Raw genomic sequence first — 21823 nt, 5'->3', positions numbered from 1 at the left:
TTTACTGGACTTGCTCCAGTATGTCCATGTCTTTCTCATACTGGGGAGCCCAAAAACTGGACACAGGACTCTGTATGTGGCCTAACCAGGGCTGAGTAGATGGGAAGGATCATTTCTCTCAACCTGCTGGCAATGCTCCTCCAAATGTAGCCCAGGATACTATTGGTCCTCTTTGCTATAAGATCATCTTGCTGCCTCATGGTTAACTTGTTGTCCATCAGGATCCCCTGGTACTTCTCTGCAGAGCTGCTTTCTAGTAGGTCAGCCCCTAGCCTGTATTGGTGCATAGGGTATTCCTCTCCAGGTGCAGGCCTTTGCATTTCCCTTTATTGAACTTCATCAGGTTCCTCTTTGCCCATTTCTCTCACCTGCCAATATTCCTCTGAACGATTTCCTGACCATCTGGTATTTGAACCACTCCCTTCAATAGTGTATCATCTGCAAACTTGCACAGGGCACACTGTCCCATCAACTAGGTCACTGACAATGTTAAAGAAAATTGGACCAAGTAGCCATTCCTTGGGTACACCCCTACTGACTGGCCTGCAACAGGACTCTGGAGACTGAAAGAGACTGAGCAAAGCTCTCTACAGTGACTCAGAAGGGACACAAGAAAGGTTGCAYGGAAGGAGGGAAAGCCACAGGCTATGCTAGAACAAGCAGCTGGAGTCTTCAACCCTCTCCATCTTGGGAGACTTCAATTTCTGGCAAGAGAAGGCAGTTTCCTTCCCCACCTGCAGATACAAATAGAAAACAAGTTCTGCCAGGAAGACAGAGCCAGCTGAGCCTGAATACACTAACACCAATAGGAAAGCTGCCAATGATCACAGCTGGAGACGCCCTTCTGAAGCACTGGAGGCACCTATCTCCTGACCAGACTTCCTCTCTCCCATGCTTTGTTGCTTGCTGGGGACTTGGGTTTGGGACACTGCAGAGACACTGCTGTGGCTTTTCTGGTCTTTGGCCTGCTACCCTTGCAGCTCATCTGTCTCTGTGCCTTTCACACTGTCAAAGCAGATGTTGAGCACATCCAGAGTGACTGGAGACTCTGGGGTCTGGGAAAACAGCATGTTAGTCCCAGTAGCATCCTCTTTGTGTTGTCAGTGAAAAGAAAAGTGCTTAGGTAGGAGTGGGCATCTTCTGTGGGTGTCACAGGCATGACTTTGCCTTTATGACAGGGGACTGTCTCTGAAGAGGAATRTTAGGGAAGGATGTGATCCATCTCAAAGCACAGCAAGAGCATCTTTGGCAACAGACTTGCTAATGCTAAATACAAAGAGGAGGCCTTTACACTAGGTTTGCCAGGCATGACAACTGAAGCCTGGAGGGAAATGAAGGTACATGGGCAATGAGGAAACATTCRGGGGCCAGGTATGGAGGAGGTTAATCTTCAAGAATAACCTCCTCAAAGCACAAGAAAGGTGTGCAGAAGGTCAAGCACTGGGAACTCCTGACTGAACTGAGTGAACAATACAGAGGTTAGAAAGGGGAACAGGCCACCCAGAAGAATTCTATCAGCACTGTGTGAGCATGTAGGGATAGAATTAGGAAAGTAGAGTTGAAACAGGTGACAGATATAAAAGACAAGAATACACTGGCAGCAAAATGAAAACTAAGGAAAATATGGGTTAGCTGTTCTTTGGGGGTGCAAACACCAAGGTACTTGATGCTTTCTGCACTTGTTTTATTAGTAAAGTCCCTTGAGGCTAGTTGCAGTAAGCTATTACTTATAGGAGAGGACTACTAAAGCCAACTGAAGCTACACCAAYCCGCGGGACAAGCTGAGACATATTTGGCCATAACTGGTCAATGTCATGGTAAGATTATCACCTTTGAAATGTTATGGCAACCAGAGGAGTTTGATCTAATCATTTTTCAGCCATTTTGCATGCTAGATGGATGGACTGCAACAACCCAACATAGATACAAAGATGCTACATGTGACCACATCAAAGGCTTCAATAAACTCATTTTGTGATATCCACTGCTCTTACCTCATCCAGAGATCCAGTGATTTCAGAGAAGACAACTGGGAGGGTCAAGCATGATTTACCCTTGGTAAATCCATGCTGGCTATCCCCAATAGCCCTTCACATGCCCAGAAAAGGCTTCCACAAGAACTTGCTCCAAGGCTTTCTCAGAGACCAAAGCAACACTGGTTGATTTGTAGCTCCCCAKATCATCCTTCTTGTTCTTTCAGAAGCTGGGCACAATATTCACCTTTCTCCTATCATTGGAGATCTTCCCCAATCTCTATCACCTTCCAGATATAATGAAATGAAATCAGCTAGTTCTCTCAGCATCCTACCTGCTTCCATGAATTTAATGTATTTTCTCAAGTAGTCCCTGACTTATTCCTTGTAAGTTACTTGCAGTTTCTCTCCTCCTTCCTTGAATCCTGCCTTTAGGCTCAGGGGCATAGGAGACCTTGCCACTGAAGACTTTCACAGCAAAGACAAAGGAACCAATGATCACCTCAGTTTTCTGTTCATTGTCACTGAATCACTGACAACATTCAAGAAGAACACCCATATTTGTCTTGTTTTCAAGTCCTCCTGTCTTCCTTATTTAAAGACCAGAATCACAGAATCAGTAAGGTTGGAAGGGAGCTCTGGAAATCATCTAGTTCAACTCCCCTGCTCAAGCAGGGTCACCTACAGCATGTTAGACAGGGTTGCGTCCAGGTGAGTTTTGAAGATCTCCAGAGAAGGAGACTCCACAACCTCTCGGGGCAACTTCCTCACAGGAAAGAAGTTCTTCCTCATATTCRGACGGAACTTCCTGTGCTTCAATTTCTGCCCATTGACTCATGTCCTTTTGCATCAGACAACTGAAAAGAGTTTGTCCTCGTCCCCTTGACWCCCTCCCTTCAGGTACTTGTACACATTGGTAAGATCCCCCCTCAGCCTTCTCTTCCCCAGGCTGAACAGGCCCAGCTCTCGCAGACATTCCTCACAGGAGACACGCTCCAGCCCTCTGAGCATCTTTGTAGCCTTCCTCTGGACTCTCTCCAGTAGCTCCATGTCTCTCTTGGACTGGGGAGCCCAGAACTGGACACAGGACTTGAGATGAGGCCTCATTGGGGCTGAGTAGAGGGGCAGGATCCCCTCCCTCGACCTGCTGGCAACACTCTTCCTAATGCACCCAAGGAGACCATTGGCCTTCTTGGTCACAAGGGCACMTTGCTGGCTCATGCTCAGTTTGTTGTCCACCAGCACTCCCAGGTCCTTCTCTACAGAGCTGCTCTCCACAAGGTCAGACCCGAGCCTGTCCTGGTGCCTAGGGTTATTCCTCCCTAGGTGCAGGACCCTGTACTTGCCCTTGTTGAACCTCAGGAGGTTCCTCTCCGCCCAGCTCTCCAGCCTGTCCAGGTCTCTCTGAATGGCAGCACAGCCCTCACGTGTACCACCTATTCCTCCCAGCTCAGTATCATCAGCAAACCTGCTGAGGAGGCACTCTGTCCCTTCATCCAGGTCACTGATGAATAAGTTGAACAGGATGGGACCCAGTACTGAGTCCTAGGGAACTCCACTAGCCACAGGCCTCCAACTGCACTCTGCGTCACTGATGACAGTCCTCTGGTTGCATTTCTTCTGGTCACTTTCCGCATTTCTTCTGGTCACTTTCCACCCCAAAGGGGGATTCCTAACTCACAGCATCGTTCCCAGTATGAAAAGCATTCTGCATTTATTGGCTGTCCTCTAAACCTTTAATTCTTCTGTTTTTGATATTTAGTGACCAGGACTGTAACATAGTATTCAAGATATGAGCAAACTAGGGATTTTTGTAGTAAAACAGAAATTTAATGAATTAGTGTGCTTTAGTGTTTCATCTTCTCCACAGTAAGTTTTTGCTAACGCATAGTGTGCAAGCTAGGACAGCAACAAGAACTTGGAACYTTTTAGAGCAGGAAGGCTGAGTCATGACGATTTAGCAGTTACAGAACATCAGAAGTTGCATCTAAATAGCACAATGTACATCTTATATGAAGCAACAGAGAATGTACATCAGGTAATTCTAGTAGTCTAACAAATGTCCACTTAACAGCTGGTTAACAGAAGCCATCCACAGAACCGTCCTGTTTGAGACTGAGCTAGACATGGAAAGATAATAATTAGAGAAACAAGTAATTTAATTGCTGTTTAATTCCATCAGCCACAAATGAGGTTTTGATTGTTTTTTACACTTTTGCTCATCTTCCCAACTCCTTGAAGCACTGATGTCAGTCTTTCACTTTCAGACTGAAAGTAACACTTAGCTGCTTCTCCTTTCAAAAAGCACCTTCTCTAAAAGCTCTGCTAGCCATCTATTTGCTAAACAATCTTTCATTTATGCAATCAATTAAATACTTAGTTTTAGTACCCTCATGATCTATCATTTTTAAGTGAACTTTCACCCCTCTATCTTGAGACCATCAGCCTCAATCTACAACACCTTGATAGCAACTGCCATCACACAGAACAAGTTTTTTCTTAAACAGCATTCATAAAARCAAGTAGAGAAATCATGGTGGTATATCTGTAGCTTCAACTGCTCTTTCATGTCCCATGAATGCTCATTTTAGTACAAGAGGAATAATCAAGAGGTTTGTCTCTGTGCCTGGACTATCCTAGAAACTGCTATTTTCAAAGATTAAGTACCAAGATAAGTTATGACCAGACATCTTTCTCTAAAAAGATAAGTTGAAGATTGTTACCTAGTAATTTTTGCTAGCGTGATGTGCCATATCTTAATAAACCACACATAACCCTAGGCACCAGTACAAGCTGGAGTCTGACCTTGTGGAGAGCAGCTCTGTAGAGAAGGACCTGGGAGTGCTGGTGGACAACAAACTGAGCATGAGCCAGCAAGGTGCCCTTGTGACCAAGAAGGCCARTGGTCTCCTTGGGTGCATTAGGAAGAGTGTTGCCAGCAGGTCGAGGGAGGGGATCCTGCCCCTCTACTCAGCCCCAATGAGGCCTCGAGTCCTGTGTCCAGTTCTGGGCTCCCCAGTCCAAGAGAGACATGGAGCTACTGGAGAGAGTCCAGAGGAAGGCTACAAAGATGATCAGAGGGCTGGAGCGTGTCTCCTGTGAGGAACGTCTGCGAGAGCTGGGCCTGTTCAGCCTGGGGAAGAGAAGGCTGAGGGGGGATCTTACCAATGTGTATAAGTACCTGAAGGGAGGGAGTCAAGGGGACGGGGACAAACTCTTTTCAGTTGTCCCGTGTGACAGGACATGAGTCAATGGGCAAGAACTGAAGCACAGGAAGTTCCGCCTGAAGGTGACAGGGAATTTCTTCATTGTAAGAGTGATAGAGCACTGGAACAGGTTGCCCAGAGAGGTTGTGGAGTCTCCTTCTCTGGAGATCTTCAAGGCCTGCCTGGATGCAACCCTGTCTAACATGCTGTAGGTGACTCTGCTGAGCAGGGAGGTTGGACTAGATGATCTCCAGAGCTCCCTTCCAACCTTACTGATTCTATGATTGTATGATTTACTTATAGTATGACTACTTTTAAGAATGAAGTATATTCTCGTAATCCAGACAAACAGTAAACTTACTTTCAGCTTTTACAAAATCTGCTATAGTAGAGATTCTCAAAAATGTTTATTCCTTTTTCAATAAGCTAATGAAATCCTATTCTTCTAAATCTGTCTTCTAAAACCTAGACGTCAGTTGGACTGAACAGCAGGTTTCACCTGTAAGTTTTCCAGTCCCTCTGAATTATTGCCAAAGCTCTTCCTTAACCTTTACTTTTTCATTATAATTTTTACAGTATTTTTAGAAAATTGTCTTTGTAAGTTAAGTTTCACTGATGCCATATCAATATATGAACATCTCTGGAACATATTTGTAAAGGGGAACACAATCATCAACAGCAGCACTGCTGCCAGATCTTCAAATGATTATCCATTCTTAATGAAGCAGATGACAACCCCGCAAGACAGCAACTTCCCAGTGTGACCTAAATTCTTCATTCTAGATATGCATTTGTTGTGCTTTCAAATGCTGCCATACATTATGAACAAATAAGAAACTGAAATAAATGAGACTCAGCATTGCAGGAGAAAACAGAGACATTTCATACATATAGAAACCAACCCTGACTAACTAATAAGGTGGACCCAGCTTCATTTATGTGAAAATATTTAATCTGGGGGGACAATCCCGGACTCTGGCTTTATAATCCCCCCTAAAAATAGAATGATATTGTTATCTAGATCGACCTCTTATCTGAGAAAGGCTATGCTCTTTGAATTCTTCGAATATCTTTAAAACTTTCAGAAACAAGGGATCTTCCCACTGCACCTTCCCATCTAGAGTTGCCTTGCTAGAGTTTTCCAGCCAGTGTGCCTCAGACTCTGCCTACAGTCAACTAGACAGTCTAAAGATGAACAATAAGGTTCAGAACTAGAAGAGTAAGACACTTCCCTAATTTAAAATTTGTTTTTAATATATTCCCACTTCCCTTCAAAGGGACAGGTAAGTTGTAAGCATGCAATCTTCCTTTGTGCATCTGTTTCAAACATGAATGTTAAATTAGTTCAAGACTACAGCCCTCAGGTACACCAGAAATTTTCTTTCATCACTAGCCTTCCTTGAGACCTCTTCAAATATCACCCTTCAGATATTATATTGAAGTTACAAGTTAACACCTACATGCTAATTTTAGAGTAAATCACCATAAGAGTCAATGATACCAGGAAATTTTAAGAGCACTTGAGGACAATACCCACAGATGATTTACCAAATACACGGATGATTCACAAGCCCTTGTCTCCTGAATTATGCTCCCTGCACCATGTTGTTCTATCTACTTAGCCACTGTGACCTTCCATCCCGTCTCGTCATTCATGCTAGAAGAGTTAACCATCTTCAGAAACAAACCTTGAGATGGCTTTCATTCTGCCTTACTCTCCTCCACAAGAGATAAATCCCTTACCTTCCCATTATACACTGGATACTTGCAGATATAAGTCTCTGTATCAGCTGGAAGAACGACAGTTCTTAAATGYAGATTATGTCCACACATTCAGATCTCAAGCTATAAGACTCTTAAGCAAGAGTTATTAAAAAGTCAGGAATTCCATGAAGCTGCTTTGTTAAGTGGCACTGTTCAGATGTTTACCAAGTTGATCAGAAAGCAAATTTTAGCATACAGGTTAAAGTGCTGTTCATCCCCATACTTGCAACTAGAACAGCAAATGAAAAGTCAAGAATGACAGTATTACCATTCCCTACAGGGTGTTAGTTGCTGCCCCATCACATGTATTCACTTCAATAGTATTTAAATACAACYGCATCATTCATCAATGAAATTGCCAGTGAGTTGGTGAGAATCTTACATATGTATCAAGTTTCAGCTCCTCTATTGCATCTACTGCACACATTTTGGACTAGATGATCTCCAGAGGTCCCTTCCAACCTTACTGATTCTACGATTTAATTACCACTCTGCAAAGGAAAGGCTAGTGATGAAGCTTATTTGCAAAAAACCCCAACCAAACAAAAAGAATATTAAAAAGATAAACATTCCTGTGAAATGAGGAACTGAAATGAAAACTAAGATATACGAGCTCACAAACATTAATCAGATGTGTCTGACTGGAAGAAGTCTATGGGGAAAAGTATCTTAATGAGCTAAAGTCGCATCAACAAGAGTTCAAAAAAAGAATACCCCCCTCCCAACTGGTTTCTAGCAACTTTTCTGGGACAAGTATGACATCTTCCTTCTGCCACGTGCAAAGGCAGAAACATATTCTCATCTCAGCAATTCAAGCCCACAATTCTGCATGATTAATTTAAATTATTAGTGGTTTGTTAATGTGGATGGCTGAGACAGAATGAAAGAACACTTTTTTTTTTTTTTTAAATCTCTATCAAAGCAACAGAGTGGAGCAATTCAGGCATGCTGTTTACTGCAGCTGTATCTGTCAACACTGGCCTACCAGAACTTCAGGGTATTAAACATCATACAKCATGATACAGCCACTTCTGCCAGTTCATTAGATGACTGTGTGACAATGTGCGACTGAGTGAAATGCATCACTCAGTGACAGACTGCAACTTCATCCAGTTGTTTAAATGTTCCTGGTATGGCTTTCGTCTTGGCCAGCTAGCACTCTCCTTATCAGGATCTGGGGCAAAGTTTTGGAGATCACTAGGAAAGGGACCATTTTCCAATAAAACAGATGTAGGCAAAGTTTTGGACCTTAAATGACATGCTTAAGAACATCCAGCACTTTTAAACTTTTAAGCATCATTTTAGTTTACATGTTCAAAGCACAGCTCCCATCAATTTCAGGTGCAGTGAATGCATCTGACATGCCAGTCAGACCAAGACTGAGTTTCAAGGCAAGGAGAAGTTCAGAGAGTCTCACTTTGGTACAAGTAACCTGTCACGTAGTATTCTCTACTATACAGATAGGGACAAAACCCATTTTCCAGGCTAAAATCAATTATGAAACCTTCTCATCCTCTTCTCTGCAGCTGCCTTCATCTCAAGCATTAGACTCCACCAGACAAAGTTTATAAACTAGGTAGCCTGTAATACTCAGTGTTAGACAATCCTCATTATAGGATGCTGTGCAGGAAGACTTGAGGTACCTAGAGAAAGCAGGCAGACCAGTGAGGATCCCACAGGATTTTTATTTTTTTTAAAAAAAAACAATGAGGCCTTCCAGGAAAAAAACAAAACAAAACACACATTTCAAAAGCCATGTGAAATTACAGTTCAAATGGCCATTTAAAAATCTCTGCTCAGAAAGCAAACTGAAGCTTCCTGTTGACACCACCTACACTGCTGCCACTTAGGTCTATGAAACCACAGAGAGCTTTATTCTTCCTCGGGGAAGAAAGTAAAAGTTAAAAAAAAAATCTTTATTCCAGAGGCTGAACCTTACACAGGACTCTCACAAACAAAACAAGAGAAAATGAACAATGGAACTATTTTAGTGGGGKTTTTTTAATGCAGTTAAAGCCAAAACAGACAATAAGGTTTTTATTTACAAGGTRTTGACCAAAAAAAGAAAGAGAAACTTTATCAAGAAATTGTATCTACAGTACAGTAGATCCACATAGCAATAATTTCTGCTTAACATCAATGAATTCCAGTTTTGAATTATTTTTTTCTGCTTCTATTACATCTTTCATTTTCTACCATACTTGTTAACTTCTGGTCCTGGCAGTAAAATTCTGTCAGCCACCTTTACCAGTGTGTAATTTTAGAGCACATCATAAGAAACAGYCATATCTCCATATACTCCCCTTTATCAACCAACCCCACTGGTCCCTAAACCTAAAACCATGGTAAGGAAAGGTCTGGAATCCAGTAAAATGAGAGCTCATACAAAATTGGCAACTAATCATAATTCCATGCAAAGCCACCAAGCATATGCACTAAGCATGTGGAAGTTCATTTACAGCTGAGTAAATCAGTTTTCACACATGTCATAATCTACTTACATTTGTCAGTTAGAAAATAAATACAGTACATAAGTACATATACAAGGGCAAGTGCAGAGTCTTGCACCTAGGGAAAAATGACCCTAGGCATCTGTACAAGCTAGGGGCTGACCTTCTGGAGAGCAGCTCTGCAGAGGAGGACCTGGGAGTGCTGGTGAACAAGAACTGAGCACGAGCCAGCAAGGTGCCCTTGTGGCCAAGGAAGCCAATGGTCTCCTGGGCTGCACTAGGAAGATTGTTGCCAGCAGGTGGAAGGAGGTGATCCTGCCCCTCTACTCAGCCCTGGGGAGGCCTCATCTCRAGTCCTGTGTCCAGTTCTGGGCTCCCCAGTCCAAGAGAGACATGGAGCTACTGGAGAGAGTCCAGCGTAGGGCTACGAAGATGATCAGAGGGCTGGAGCACCTGCCCTGTGAGGAACATCTGTGAGAGCTGGGCCTGTTCAGCCTGGGGAAGAGAAGSCTGAGGGGGGATCTTATCAATGTGTGTAAGTATCTGAAGGGAGGGTGTCAAGTGTATGTGACTTGTTCCTTAATTATATATAGGAAGTGTTAACAGTAGAACACCCTAACTCAAGCTACCTAGACTATACTACAGAAGTGAAGTTTATACTAGATATGCATTAGTATTAGTAAAGTAGTAAGCACTGCAATCTACAAGCATCATTCCCTTCTATGACAGAGTTGGCGACAAATTGTGATACAGACCTTTCTGGGTAAGAATTCCAATACAGAACTGCTAGTTAAAGATATACCTGTTATTTCCTGCACAGACCCTAAAGAATGGCATTGGGTCTAATGTTAAATATGGTATGTTCAACTTGGAAATTTCATTGCTTGCACTACATCAGTATAGTTCAGTAGGTACTTAACCAAAGCAGTTGCCATTAGATTTAGAATCATAGAATCAGTAAGGTCGGAAGGGACCTCTGGAGATCATCCAGTCCAACCTCCCCACTCAGCAGGGTCACCTAGAGCATGGTAGACAGGGTTGCATCCAGGTGGGCCTTGAAGATCTCCAGAGAAGGAGACTCCACAACCTCTCTGGGAAACCTGTGCCAATACTCTGTCACTCTCACAGGGAAGAAATTCCCTGTCACCTTCAGGCAGAAATTCCTGCGCTTCAATTTCTGCCCATCGCCTCTTGTCCTGTCACACGGGACAACTGAAAAGAGTTTGTCCCCGTCCCCTTGACACCCTCCCTTCAGGTACTTACACACATTGATCAGATCCCCCCTCAGTCTGCTCTTCCCCAGGCTGAASAGGCCCAGCTCTCACAGCCGTTCCTCATAGGGCAGGTGCTCCAGCCCTCTGAGCATCTTTGTAGCCCTACACTGGACTCTCTCCAGTAGCTCCATGTCTCTCTTGTCCTGGGGAGCCCAGAACTGGACACAGGACTCGAGATGAGGGTTCCCCAGGGGCTGAGTAGAGGGGCAGGATCCCCTCCCTCGACCTGCTGGCAACACTCTTCCTAATGCACCCAAGGAGACCACTGGCTTCCTTGGCCACAAGGGCACCTTGCTGGCTCATGGTCAATCTGTCATCCACCAACACTCCCAGGTCCTTCTCTGCAGAGTTGCTCTCCGCAAGGTCAGCCCACAGCTTGTACAGATGCCTAGGGTTATTTTTCCCTAGGTGCAGGACTCTGCACTTGCCCTTGTTGAACCTCAGGAGGTTCYTGGATATTTTCAGTCACTGAAAAATGGCTTATACATTCAAAAAAAAATCTTTAGTTTATGAACATTTCAGCATCAAGAAACAAAAGTCTTGACACAGTATGAGGTACAGTAGGTATTTATCTTTGGTTTAAACTAAGTACTAGGAATCTACAAGACAATTCTACTCCCAGCAACAGAGTTACATTGCACAGTTTGACCACAGAAGGCTACTTCTACCACTGTACCCTGAGGCAAGATTAGATACTGTTCCATGTTTCTATCCAACCTCTTATCAAAAATCTCCCGTGAGGAAGAGGGTAAACAGGGTTGCYAAGCTAGTTAGGAGTATGAAAGCTCCAATCAAAAAATAAGGCCTATCACTGCAATATTACCTAGAAGCACATTTGTTAGAAAGTTTTATCACCTCCAGTAGCTATTATTGAGCATAGCAATAGAGATGCATCAAATTGAGCTCACAGAAAGAAAAAGGTTAAGAAACAGGAATTATGTACCTTTGAAAAGCATGGAGGGGAAGGAAAAAAAAAATGTCACTCAACACCTCAGTTGGCAACTTACTTATACTGCCTAGAATCAAAAGTTACTGCTACCCAAAAACATCTCCCAAGACAGCACCAGAGACCGTAAGACTTGTTTGGATTCTTTTAGTTTACTGTGTGCAGCTACAAGGTATCCCCCCATCTGCAAAAAGAAAAAAGTCTTAAGCTAGTATCTTGCAAATACTCAAGTATCGTGCCTCCAGATGATTAGGTTAGCTGCTCACCGGCAGCTCACATCTGCAGAGATTCCAGGTTTCAACTCCATTGGAATAAATTCATTTTACTTTGCACTGCAAGGAACTAAGGGTGGTCACACGGTTAGCTATCCTAACTCAGCAGAAAACCTGTTATAACTCTGTACACCCCATGTCTGCTCTGGAACTAAGCATCCAACTATGACAATGAAAGGGACTATGCTAGAAAATGACATTAATATTTACATGCAAAGAATTTAGTTCAAAGAAGGATTTTATCAATAACTGGACTCAGCTATGTAAGCATAAGCTGAAACCTCAGCTGTACCATTAGTGTTTAGACCTAAAAAAGCTGACAGCAGATTGGACCAAAGAAGTACCTATTTATAGAGTATGGCAGCAGTGCTGAAGCTCCTACAAATGCTAGATGAGAAACACCTTAACTTGCACTGAGCAAGACATCACATGCCTTCTTTATCAGTGGTTTTCTCCATCTCTTAGAAGACTATTTTGTTAGAAGCTCTTGAAAAGCTGGTAGCCATTATCTAACCTCTGAAGATCAGGAGTGCTTTAGACTTCCAGAAGGCAATCTCTTCAGACTGTGGTGCTTTTAATTCTATCCAGCAGCAGGTCTGAAACACACGGGGAATTCTGATTGTCACCTAGGTCCTGTCCTGGCACCCAGAGCCAAGTCATAGTCTGAGACAGACTCTTCAGTGTGGAGTATGTGCTTCAAACACACTACCAAAAGCAGGGTCTCCTTAAATTAGGTTGCTCAAAAGTCTTCTCTAAGCAACTTTTTATTACCCCCCGGGATGACAACTCCATCACCTCCCTGCATTCCTGTTCCAGACTCAAACCACTCTTATAGAAAAAGCTTTTTTCTTAATACCCAGTCAGAATCTTCCTTGTAGAAATTTGTGTCCTCTGCCTCTTGCCTTCAGCATTAGTCTTAGGGAGAGACCACAGGGAATGCCTGCTGCCTGAGCCTGGGCAGGAACATCCTCCTGGTTCTCTGTATGGATCAAGGTCTAAAACGTAACGGAGCAACTGCTGCAGCCAACGCTGGGAAACATGCCCCGTTGCACTCTCCCACCATGACTGAGCAGACTCTAGCAGTCTAACGCTGTCTTAGAGGTAGTATCTGAACTCCCTTTTGTGCAAATCATTATATTCCCGTTCACCAAACAGAGAATGAGAAGTAGTAGATTTTCCAGAGAACTCGCATTTCTGGTCCATGCTGTCCCATACATCAACATTAGACAGACGCCCCCCCCCCAAACTAGCCAGTACTATCTTTGTTATTGCCAGAAACCTGAGTAACTGCTCAGAAGTATTTTGTTGTTTATCAGTAAGATCAAAGTRTTAGTATGAGATGAAAGCATTTCAAAGCCTGGTTAATGAAATATGCATTGGTTGGATTTATTTAACCAACAACAATTAGACAGCTATATTTAAGCTATACATCTAAGCTTCATCTAAAGTGGCAGAGAAGAGTAAGTACTGCTATCTTAAAATAGATGGAATTGCTTATTTTCACCTACCACCCCATACTGACAGTTCAGCTTTTAAAAGCAGTCAGTTATGCTAGAGGAACCTCATTTCAGAAAGAGGATAAGATGCAAACTTCAGCAAACTTTTGGAATGTGTAAAATTAAGACCACTAGTTAAAGTGGCTGTGAGTATCTAGATACTGCAACCAAAGAACACAACTTTTGTTTTAAAAAATGGAAGGTCAGACATATTTGCTATAGATTTGCAACAGTAAAATTTGTTTAAAAAGTAGTGAGAGATGGGAAATCAAGTTAGTTAACTACAGGAAAGTCAACTGCCAATGAGGTTCTGTAGGAAGAACGAACAGTTAACATTTACTGTAGTTAGAAGGGAGGCAGGTAGGGAAGACAATGTATGGTACATCAGTGACTGCCAAGCATCACTATGCCCAGACAACTGAAGTTATTAACTGAACCACTGAAGTAAAATGAATCATCATTACTTCAGAAGACTCAAACATTGGTGAGACCAGTATTAACCAAGTTAAGACTCATAACTACCTCAGACAGCAGAAATAATTTTATTCAGAACCAGATTGAGCAAATGTTGTCACATTGAAATAGAAACAAGAGCTGGAGCTTATATACCACAAATGAAACAAAGACCTGACAGCATCAGCTTTGATGAGCTTTCTGATATCCTTGTAAATCCAAGGACAGGCAATCCTCAAACTAAAAATGGACAAACTCCTGAAGTGATCACAGTATTATCCATCTTTGCAATCACTTCTTTTAAAGGTTCTGAAGCTCAGATCTCAGGCCAAGACTGCCTCCTACTAAGGATGATTTTGATTACAGCCCTGTCAGACTTTGGTACTAAAGGAACACTCCCAGCACATAAAGTAGTACACCACACCAGATTCACATTAACTGAGGGAGACTGTTTCCCATGTTCTCCCTCATTCCAACAAATGCTTCAGCATATATGGTATCTATATAGCCAATCATCAGCCTGAATATGAATAAAAATAGTTTGAATAGCAATCTTTAGGAAAAAGGTATACAAGTACGAATGTCAGTACACCTATTGTGTATATGAACAGCAATCAAGGGAGCAGGCCTTTCTCAAACAGCATTAAATCATACATAAGAAATACRCAACACTACTCAACCCAGCATTTCTCCAGGCTTCTGCAACACAAAACAGTTAATCTCAGTGAAAAAAGCCTCAAGGTTTCTAACAACAGACAGGAACAAAAATATGCAAAGACTTCTGGTTGAACCCACACAGAAAAAAAAACCCACACAGTTCAGCTATACTGAAACACTAAACATTCAAGGAAATTTGCAGCAGTGCTGGTCCTAGTTACAGGTCTCTCAAATTTCCCCAGTGCTAGACAGGGAATTCCCACAGCACCAGGAATTTGAACAAGCCATTTCTTCACAGAACAGTTTTGAAGTACCTTACCATGTCCCCCCTMACAAGTACTACACAAGATCAACACAGAGAAACCCTTCTCCACATGTCATCAGAAGGTCACTTTACAGAACAGGAGCAAGCTATTGCTGCCAAAGAAATTAATGCAACCTGTTCTCAGCCAACCTCATTCCTGGGCATTTCTCAACCCCAGGCAGGATAAAGCGTTCTGTCAGGAGAAGCCTGCTCACAGCTGCCATCCTTCCTGTGAATCTTCAGCTCTTCCTTCACTGCACAACAAACAGGCAAGAACATGCTGCCTTTCCACAGCTGCAGCAAGAGGGAGGACAAGAGCAAGCTGTTGCCATCAAAACAGTTGAACCAGCCCACACCCTGCTCCAAGGGCTGCCAGGAGCAGGTACAATGAGTGTGGCCTGCCAAGACAAAACCCCACATATTTAACATCTCTGGACAACAGGCAGCAACATCTGCTTAACATAAGTTTTTAAAAAAAAGCTTCCAGGTGGGAAAATTTTTCCATTCCCTGATGGTGTCTTTATCAATGGATTCTCAGTCTGATTCTCTAGTTAAATATCAATACTAACTTTAATGAAGAAAAGATTGGGCATTTTCTCACCTCTAAAATAAGAGCGGAACAAAAAGAAATACTTTATTTCAGAAGACGCAGATCAGAAAGCCTAGGGGGAAAAAAAAAACAAAAAAACACTCTCTCCTCCCCTTGACACACACAGTTGTGCTCATCACTCAAAGCTCTAAGAAGAAAGTGCTTTGTTTCTAAGTGAAGGCTATATCCCTGCTTATCCATCCCTGAGCAAGTTTTACCAGTGTCAACAGGCATTTCACTTGGTTTTGTAAAATTCAAGACCAGACTGTGGATTATATGGACAGCCTGTCAAAAGAAGCTACAGGCCTACTCTCTGAATCTGAAACACACTTCTCCCTAGAAAATGTTAATGACTTCATTCATTATCTTCACCACTTACTGTTGAAGTGACAGCCCACTCTCCTCCTGGACACAATGTCGGCTTAAACAGAGTAGCCAATTTCCATGAGCAGGCACCCTCCACACACTTCTTCCTATTCATTTCCATGTCCCTTGATCATGCTTAGCACATTTAGGTAAAGGCTGCCTATTYGTTTCAGTTGAGCATAAATAGCACATCAGTGCAAGGACAAAYGGAAAAAGAAACCATAGGCCTACTTATGCTGCGTTGCCTCTGTACAGGTATACACGTGAAAGAGCAGTTCAGCAGCATTCTCACCCTTCAATCCTTTTTGCCACCAAGGCAGAACCAACATCACTGTGGGAATAARGAGAAGGGAAAGGAGGAATGCACACTAGCTCCTGATGCTGCTACCAAGTGCTCTGTATCATGAAACAGCAATCCTAAACTGAGCTTTCACAAGTAACCACTCAGTATGAACATCAATTCAGTTGTCTCCCTATCCCCAAATGTCCTATGCACTCTGCCACTATAGATTTATATGGCCACATAAGAAGCCAAATCAGGGAACTGATATAGCTTAGCTGAAAAATAGCAATATTAAAGTTGCTATTTTTGAGTCAGCTCAGTTCCCCAGCTATTCACCATACCTCCATCCAAACACTTTTGACCAACCGTGTAAAGCATGCACAATCATCATTTATATAAAAACCTAAAGTCATGGATAGACGTATTCAACCATGCTGTATCAAACTGTAAGCCTAATTAGCTCTGCAACATTTCCTAGGTGCCTGCAACAGAAAGAGGTAAGACCACCATTTCTAGGCCTCAGAACACTTGCAGGAACCAACAGTAGAGGGATTTTCCAAACTCAAGACTGCATCCAGATCATTATTTTYAGTAGTCTGAAGTAGCTCCGTCAGTGACTAATTTTCTACTTTCTTTCTGACTCCATTTATATACTGGTTTTCAAAAGCTTTTGTGACAGGAAGTTTCACAGTTCAACAACATATGCATAAGCTTATTTCTGCATCTTGTGCTGTTTCATGATTTCCAGACCGTAAGTTTTTATTTTTTAAATTTACCTGCTCCAGCCCAGGAGTAATACAGGTACTGAACTCACAGCTTCGGCACAATACAAACAAAACTAGAATGTGGTTACTGCTCCTAGAAGCTTACAATCTAGACAGACACAGGAAAGGAATACTGGAAAACAGCAAGACAGTACAGCCAACATGAGAGACAATACTCTTTTTTTGACCCTAGAAACCATTTATTGTTTTCCAAACTTCAGCACACCCACCGTGCAGCTAAAAGCTTTTCTCACAATCCAGAATGTAACCTCTGCTTAGCTAGTTTTCCCACATTCTCCAAGACTTCTTTCTTCCTAATACTGATACATCACAATCATGGGTATTCATTTCATCACAAAATGCAAGAAGTTTTTGTTATATTTACTAGTTTTGATATCTGAAGACTCGTTTTGAATTTTGCTACCTAAATGTACCAAATATACAACGATTCCAAAGCAAGTGCTTAACTTAAAAAAAAAAAAACACTTCAATTGAAGACTGAAGAAATTATCAATTTGAAAATAAAAAAAAATGGTAAAATTAAAATTTTGTTAGAAAGCACTTTAATGCATCTTTGCATTTAAAACAGAATACAGTTTTGTACACTAACATAGCTTTAGAAGAAAAGACTTCTGCATTCAAGGTAAGATAAGCAGGAGTCTTCTGAAAACATGCTACTCTCTTTAGATTTTACTTGGAGAGTCACTTATGCTGACTGCAACACAGAACATACATCGATGAACATAAACACAGAACATACATCTTCAGTATGTTAACATTTGTGAAAAAGTTTTAGCTAAATAAATCAATAGTATTTAGAGGGAGTCCCCCAAGAATTACATATGCTTTGTTCTTTTAACACACTACTAGAGGTAGCCAGATTTTGTGGGGAAAAACACTTTGTGACTCATCTTAATTCGCATTTTACTTAGTCAAACAATAGCAATTATGTGTTTGATTTCAATTTTGACATTAAACTATTTTATATAGATACTGACATCCTTACAAGAATAGCAGTCTATCTGCTTAAGCTCAGGAAGCAAAGGCTAGCAGTTTATCTGCTGACCCTGAGAAAGAGTGCATGCAGAGATTTGATTTTTTTTCAATGATTCTCTTCAAATTGTCATCAACTTGATATGTTAAACAGCAATAAAAATGGACTAAAGAAAATGTAGGTCTCATATATTGATTTGGGGCTATCTATACCAACCTTTCTTAAATTAAAAAAATGCAAGTAGCCTTAAAGGCAGAAGAGAATACTAAAATAAGTAGTGTTTGCAGATAGATGAGGCTCTGGGCAGAAGTCTAAGGTGGGCCTCCACTACTCAGTGCTTAAGAGCACCAGGGACTAACAGCGCTATTCACAGAAACAGCAACCACTGACAGAACTGACCCAACTGTAGTGAGTATGTAAAGAAAAACTGAAAAAAAGTCATCACAATTTCTCAAAATTAAACAAAAAACTTTTGCAGTTACTGAACTTCAGYTACTGAACTTCAGTAACTTCAGAGTTACTGAAGAGTTATTCAAAATAAACATGGCTAATGATAGCTAGTGATAGACTATGGTCTTCTACAGTTTATTCACTTTCTATTTGGGGGAAAAAAAATCTATATAGCATTTGAAGATAAGGCCCCTGCTCTATTCAAGGAGGTTATGATGACTTAGGGATTCCTGCAGAAGGACCATCTGGATTATTTATACCTCTAGAAAGGGTAATGAAGTCATTCAAACACGCATCTCATCATATCCAAAAGCCTAACTGCTGTTTTAGCAGGAAATATTAGATTGAAGTGATTCAAAGTCACTGTTGAAGACAGTACACCAAATTACAAGTACACTAAATCTGCTACCACCAATTACACTATCAATTCTTAAGATGTATAAAGATGCAAAGAAGTGTAAATAAGTTAACGTGAACTATAAATGCAGATTATCGCATCTTCAGTTACATAAATAAAAACAAAGGCATGTCTGTTCATAGAATTAAAACACATTTTACCTCTCATCTTCTACATACATGTAAAAGTCTCAGTATTCTTTGAGACCCATCTTTTACTACAAAGATTTGAAAGATTAAAGTAGTTCCAGCTAAAAAACATCAAGACTATAGCACATTTTATACACTTGGCTATCTCAGGTTCTTGGTGGAGCTCAAGAGYAAATACACAAACATGAATCAGAGTTAAAGAAAAAATCCTTGATGGCTTGTTAAGTTTAAGGAGAGATTCAGCCAACAAGCCAGTCACATTCAATGTCATCTACTGTGTACACAAGTGATTTGGAAACAGAATTTCCTTGTTGCTACAGGTCAAAGACTCCATCTGAGTTTTTTTCCTGAAAGTCTTCTGCTGCAGCCACAGAACTAGCATAACTGTTGCAGCTATTGCAGCAGACATTGCAGCAGACATTACAACAGTTACTGTCACACAAAGCGCCTTTTTGGGTTTTCTGTTATATTAGCAGATTGCCATTTCTATTGGTGCAGCATTGGCACTATCTAACAGAGGAAAACTTCAGAAAACCTAAGAACTATAGTTACAAGTGTTAGCTTAAGATAACCTCCCCCCTTTTTTTTCCCCCGAAAAATCATTGCTCATTCACTTTGTTGCAACAAAGCACCATTCAAAAAGAGTTAGAACTAAGAACAGGTGTCTTCCCACATACCATGGGTTCAAGATTTTTCCCTGATGAATACACTGCTCCCTCTTTTAAGGAAAAAAAAAAAAAAACAAAAACTAACAGATGTTGTTTGCACAGACCACCTTCACACATTTTCTCATTAAACAATTACATGCAGAAGTAATAAGGAAGAAATACATTTTAAGCCAACTTTATGTAGCTAAGCAGCAGGAATTCTGTTSCACATGGAAAGCCTATCTGCCCTCCTCCTGCCCTAAATCTGCTAACTTCACTGTGAAGTCTAAGTCCGACACTCTCCAACCCACCAATCCACCATCCAATTTGGTTCAYAGCTACTGTACTAGTCATGTAGTTCAAAATTTAGTAATAAAACTTATTTGCCTTCTAATGTACTGGCACTACAAGCAGTGCTTCTTTTATGTACTCCAGAAATCCCTACTGGTCTAAATTGGCTCAGCTGTTCAGAAATGCTTCCAAATTGTGCACGTGCACACTTGCTACTAAGCCTGATCATATTCTGCTTGAAAGCTTAAAAACTGCACAGTGATGGAGACCAAGAGGTAATTACTAGAATCACTGAGCACTAAGAAATCAAGCTCTGTGAAGCAAGGGCCATGATACAACCACCAACTTAACTAAGATTTTGACTACTTCTAGCTTTGATATTTGAAAAAAAAAACTTCCCAGCAAGCCAGGGAAGCAAAAACCATCATGTGTACAAGGCCAGAATGTGTCACGCAGTAATGAATAACTATGGTCACTACAGCAAAACAAATACAAGCCTTCAATAGTCAAGTTAAGAGATGTTAAGAGGCAAAATTAAGAACCTGAGCAACTGAAATCCCCCTGCATCCCAAAACAATTAAGAACTACTGAACAAAGCTGTTGGTTGAGGCCCAAAGACACATTAGGTGATAACTATTTCCTGACAGTTGGTTGCCCTTAAAGCCCAGATATATTTCATTTTACTTCAAATTGCTCAAGGCTTGCTTAAGAGTGCCTTTGTATGTCTTGATTTGTAGTCTGAGGTGCAGTATTTGTAGGGTCGTATTTGGACATTGATGAGAAAGTACACAGGAGAGGATAGCAACAAACTCTTATACCTAGCACTAGGATTTGCACCGACCCTTTATCATCTCCTGTGTTAGGTGAACAGTTGTACTGTCGACCACCTAAAGTCTTTACATTAAGCACAAAAAAAAAAAAAAAAAAAACACACACAGATTCAATTCAAACTGAAACATTAATTTCAGATGTGTGGTAGGTATCTGCCCACATTATACCACTGGGTACTGCAAGATACAGCAGAGGCATTAATTCTATTCAATTGTTACAGTCAATCACTGACAAGGTTAGAAGTTGCTGGCCTGAACTCTGGATCTGCAAAACAAGATGGTGTTCAGGAAAGGCGGGGGGGGGAGGGGGAGAGAAAAGCCACTATGATAAACCAAGAAAGAAAGGACATCAGGTACAAGGCCCGTTTAAAAGCAGACAATGAATGGAGAATGGAAAAATCTACAGAAATACACAGCCTTTGTTCATGATGTTAAAGAAACTACTTCAGAGAGGAGCTGCACACAAATAAAGGGCAACAGTGAGTTCTGACAGAAGCCCCAGAAGCTTACTCACAGATGAAGGAAGGACAGCTTTGCAGGGTATGCGAGAAAACAGACCCCACCCACAACTGCAACCATTCCTGCCCAGCCACATCAGTGGTGATGGAGATACTGTGCAGGGATGGCAACCCCACCTCCCTCATCCACACAGGGGGCTAGAGATTARCTAGTGACGGAAGGAGCCAGGTGGGTCCTTGCTCTAACTGGCAGAGACAGTGCGGGAGACAAGCTGCCAACGCAACCCCCAAGGTAGGGAAAGAGAGGGTCACCCAGGGTCACTGACAACAGCGAAAAACTGCTGTGCTGGAGTGCGGAGAGAAACCAAGCCATTTCTCCCCGCAACAGAGGCGAAGCTGGTGTCGGGCGTGACCAGGGCAGCCAGCTCTCCCGGGGTTTTACGTAAACAGCGAGAGCAAGGCGGCGAAGGGGTGGGAATGGACCGGGGCGGTGGGGGGAGGCGCGGGGGGGGTCCCTGGGGACGCTCCGACGCGGTGGCTGCCACCAGACTCCACAGAGTATAAAAGAGACCAAAAAAAAAAAAAAAGCCGTGTGACGAGCGAGCAGGAATGCGCCAGCCCCAGGGGCAGGGGAGGCCTCGCAGTGCCGGGCGGGGGCTGTGCGGGCTCCGCCGGAGGCCGTGCCCGTGCCCACCGGGGAAGGGGGGGGGGAGCACTCACCGATGGTGGAGATGAAGGTGGTGTTGAAGGCATCGTCGGAGAAGCGGAAGAGCACGCAGGTCTTGCCGACCCCCGAGTCCCCGATGAGCA

The 21823-nt window shown here is 42.2% G+C and overlaps 1 protein-coding gene across 1 annotated transcript in view; it reads right to left on the bottom strand.

Annotated features, from left to right (window-relative positions):
• The window catches only part of RAB10 (RAB10, member RAS oncogene family), a 55620-nt gene that overhangs the window by 32409 nt on the left and 1388 nt on the right, over positions 1-21823 (bottom strand). The window contains exon 4 of the mRNA XM_085311717.1: positions 21734-21821. Within this exon, the coding sequence (XP_085167843.1) occupies positions 21734-21821 (88 nt within the window). The remainder of the gene's footprint in view (positions 1-21733; positions 21822-21823) is intronic.

This window comes from Rhea americana, unplaced genomic scaffold, assembly GCF_003343005.1.
Source record: "Rhea americana isolate MKP2758 unplaced genomic scaffold, rheAme1 scaffold_348, whole genome shotgun sequence".
Taxonomy (NCBI): Eukaryota; Metazoa; Chordata; class Aves; order Rheiformes; family Rheidae; genus Rhea; species Rhea americana.
The sequence above is the reverse complement of the archived record's forward strand: the minus strand, read 5'-3'. Positions and strand labels throughout refer to the sequence as shown.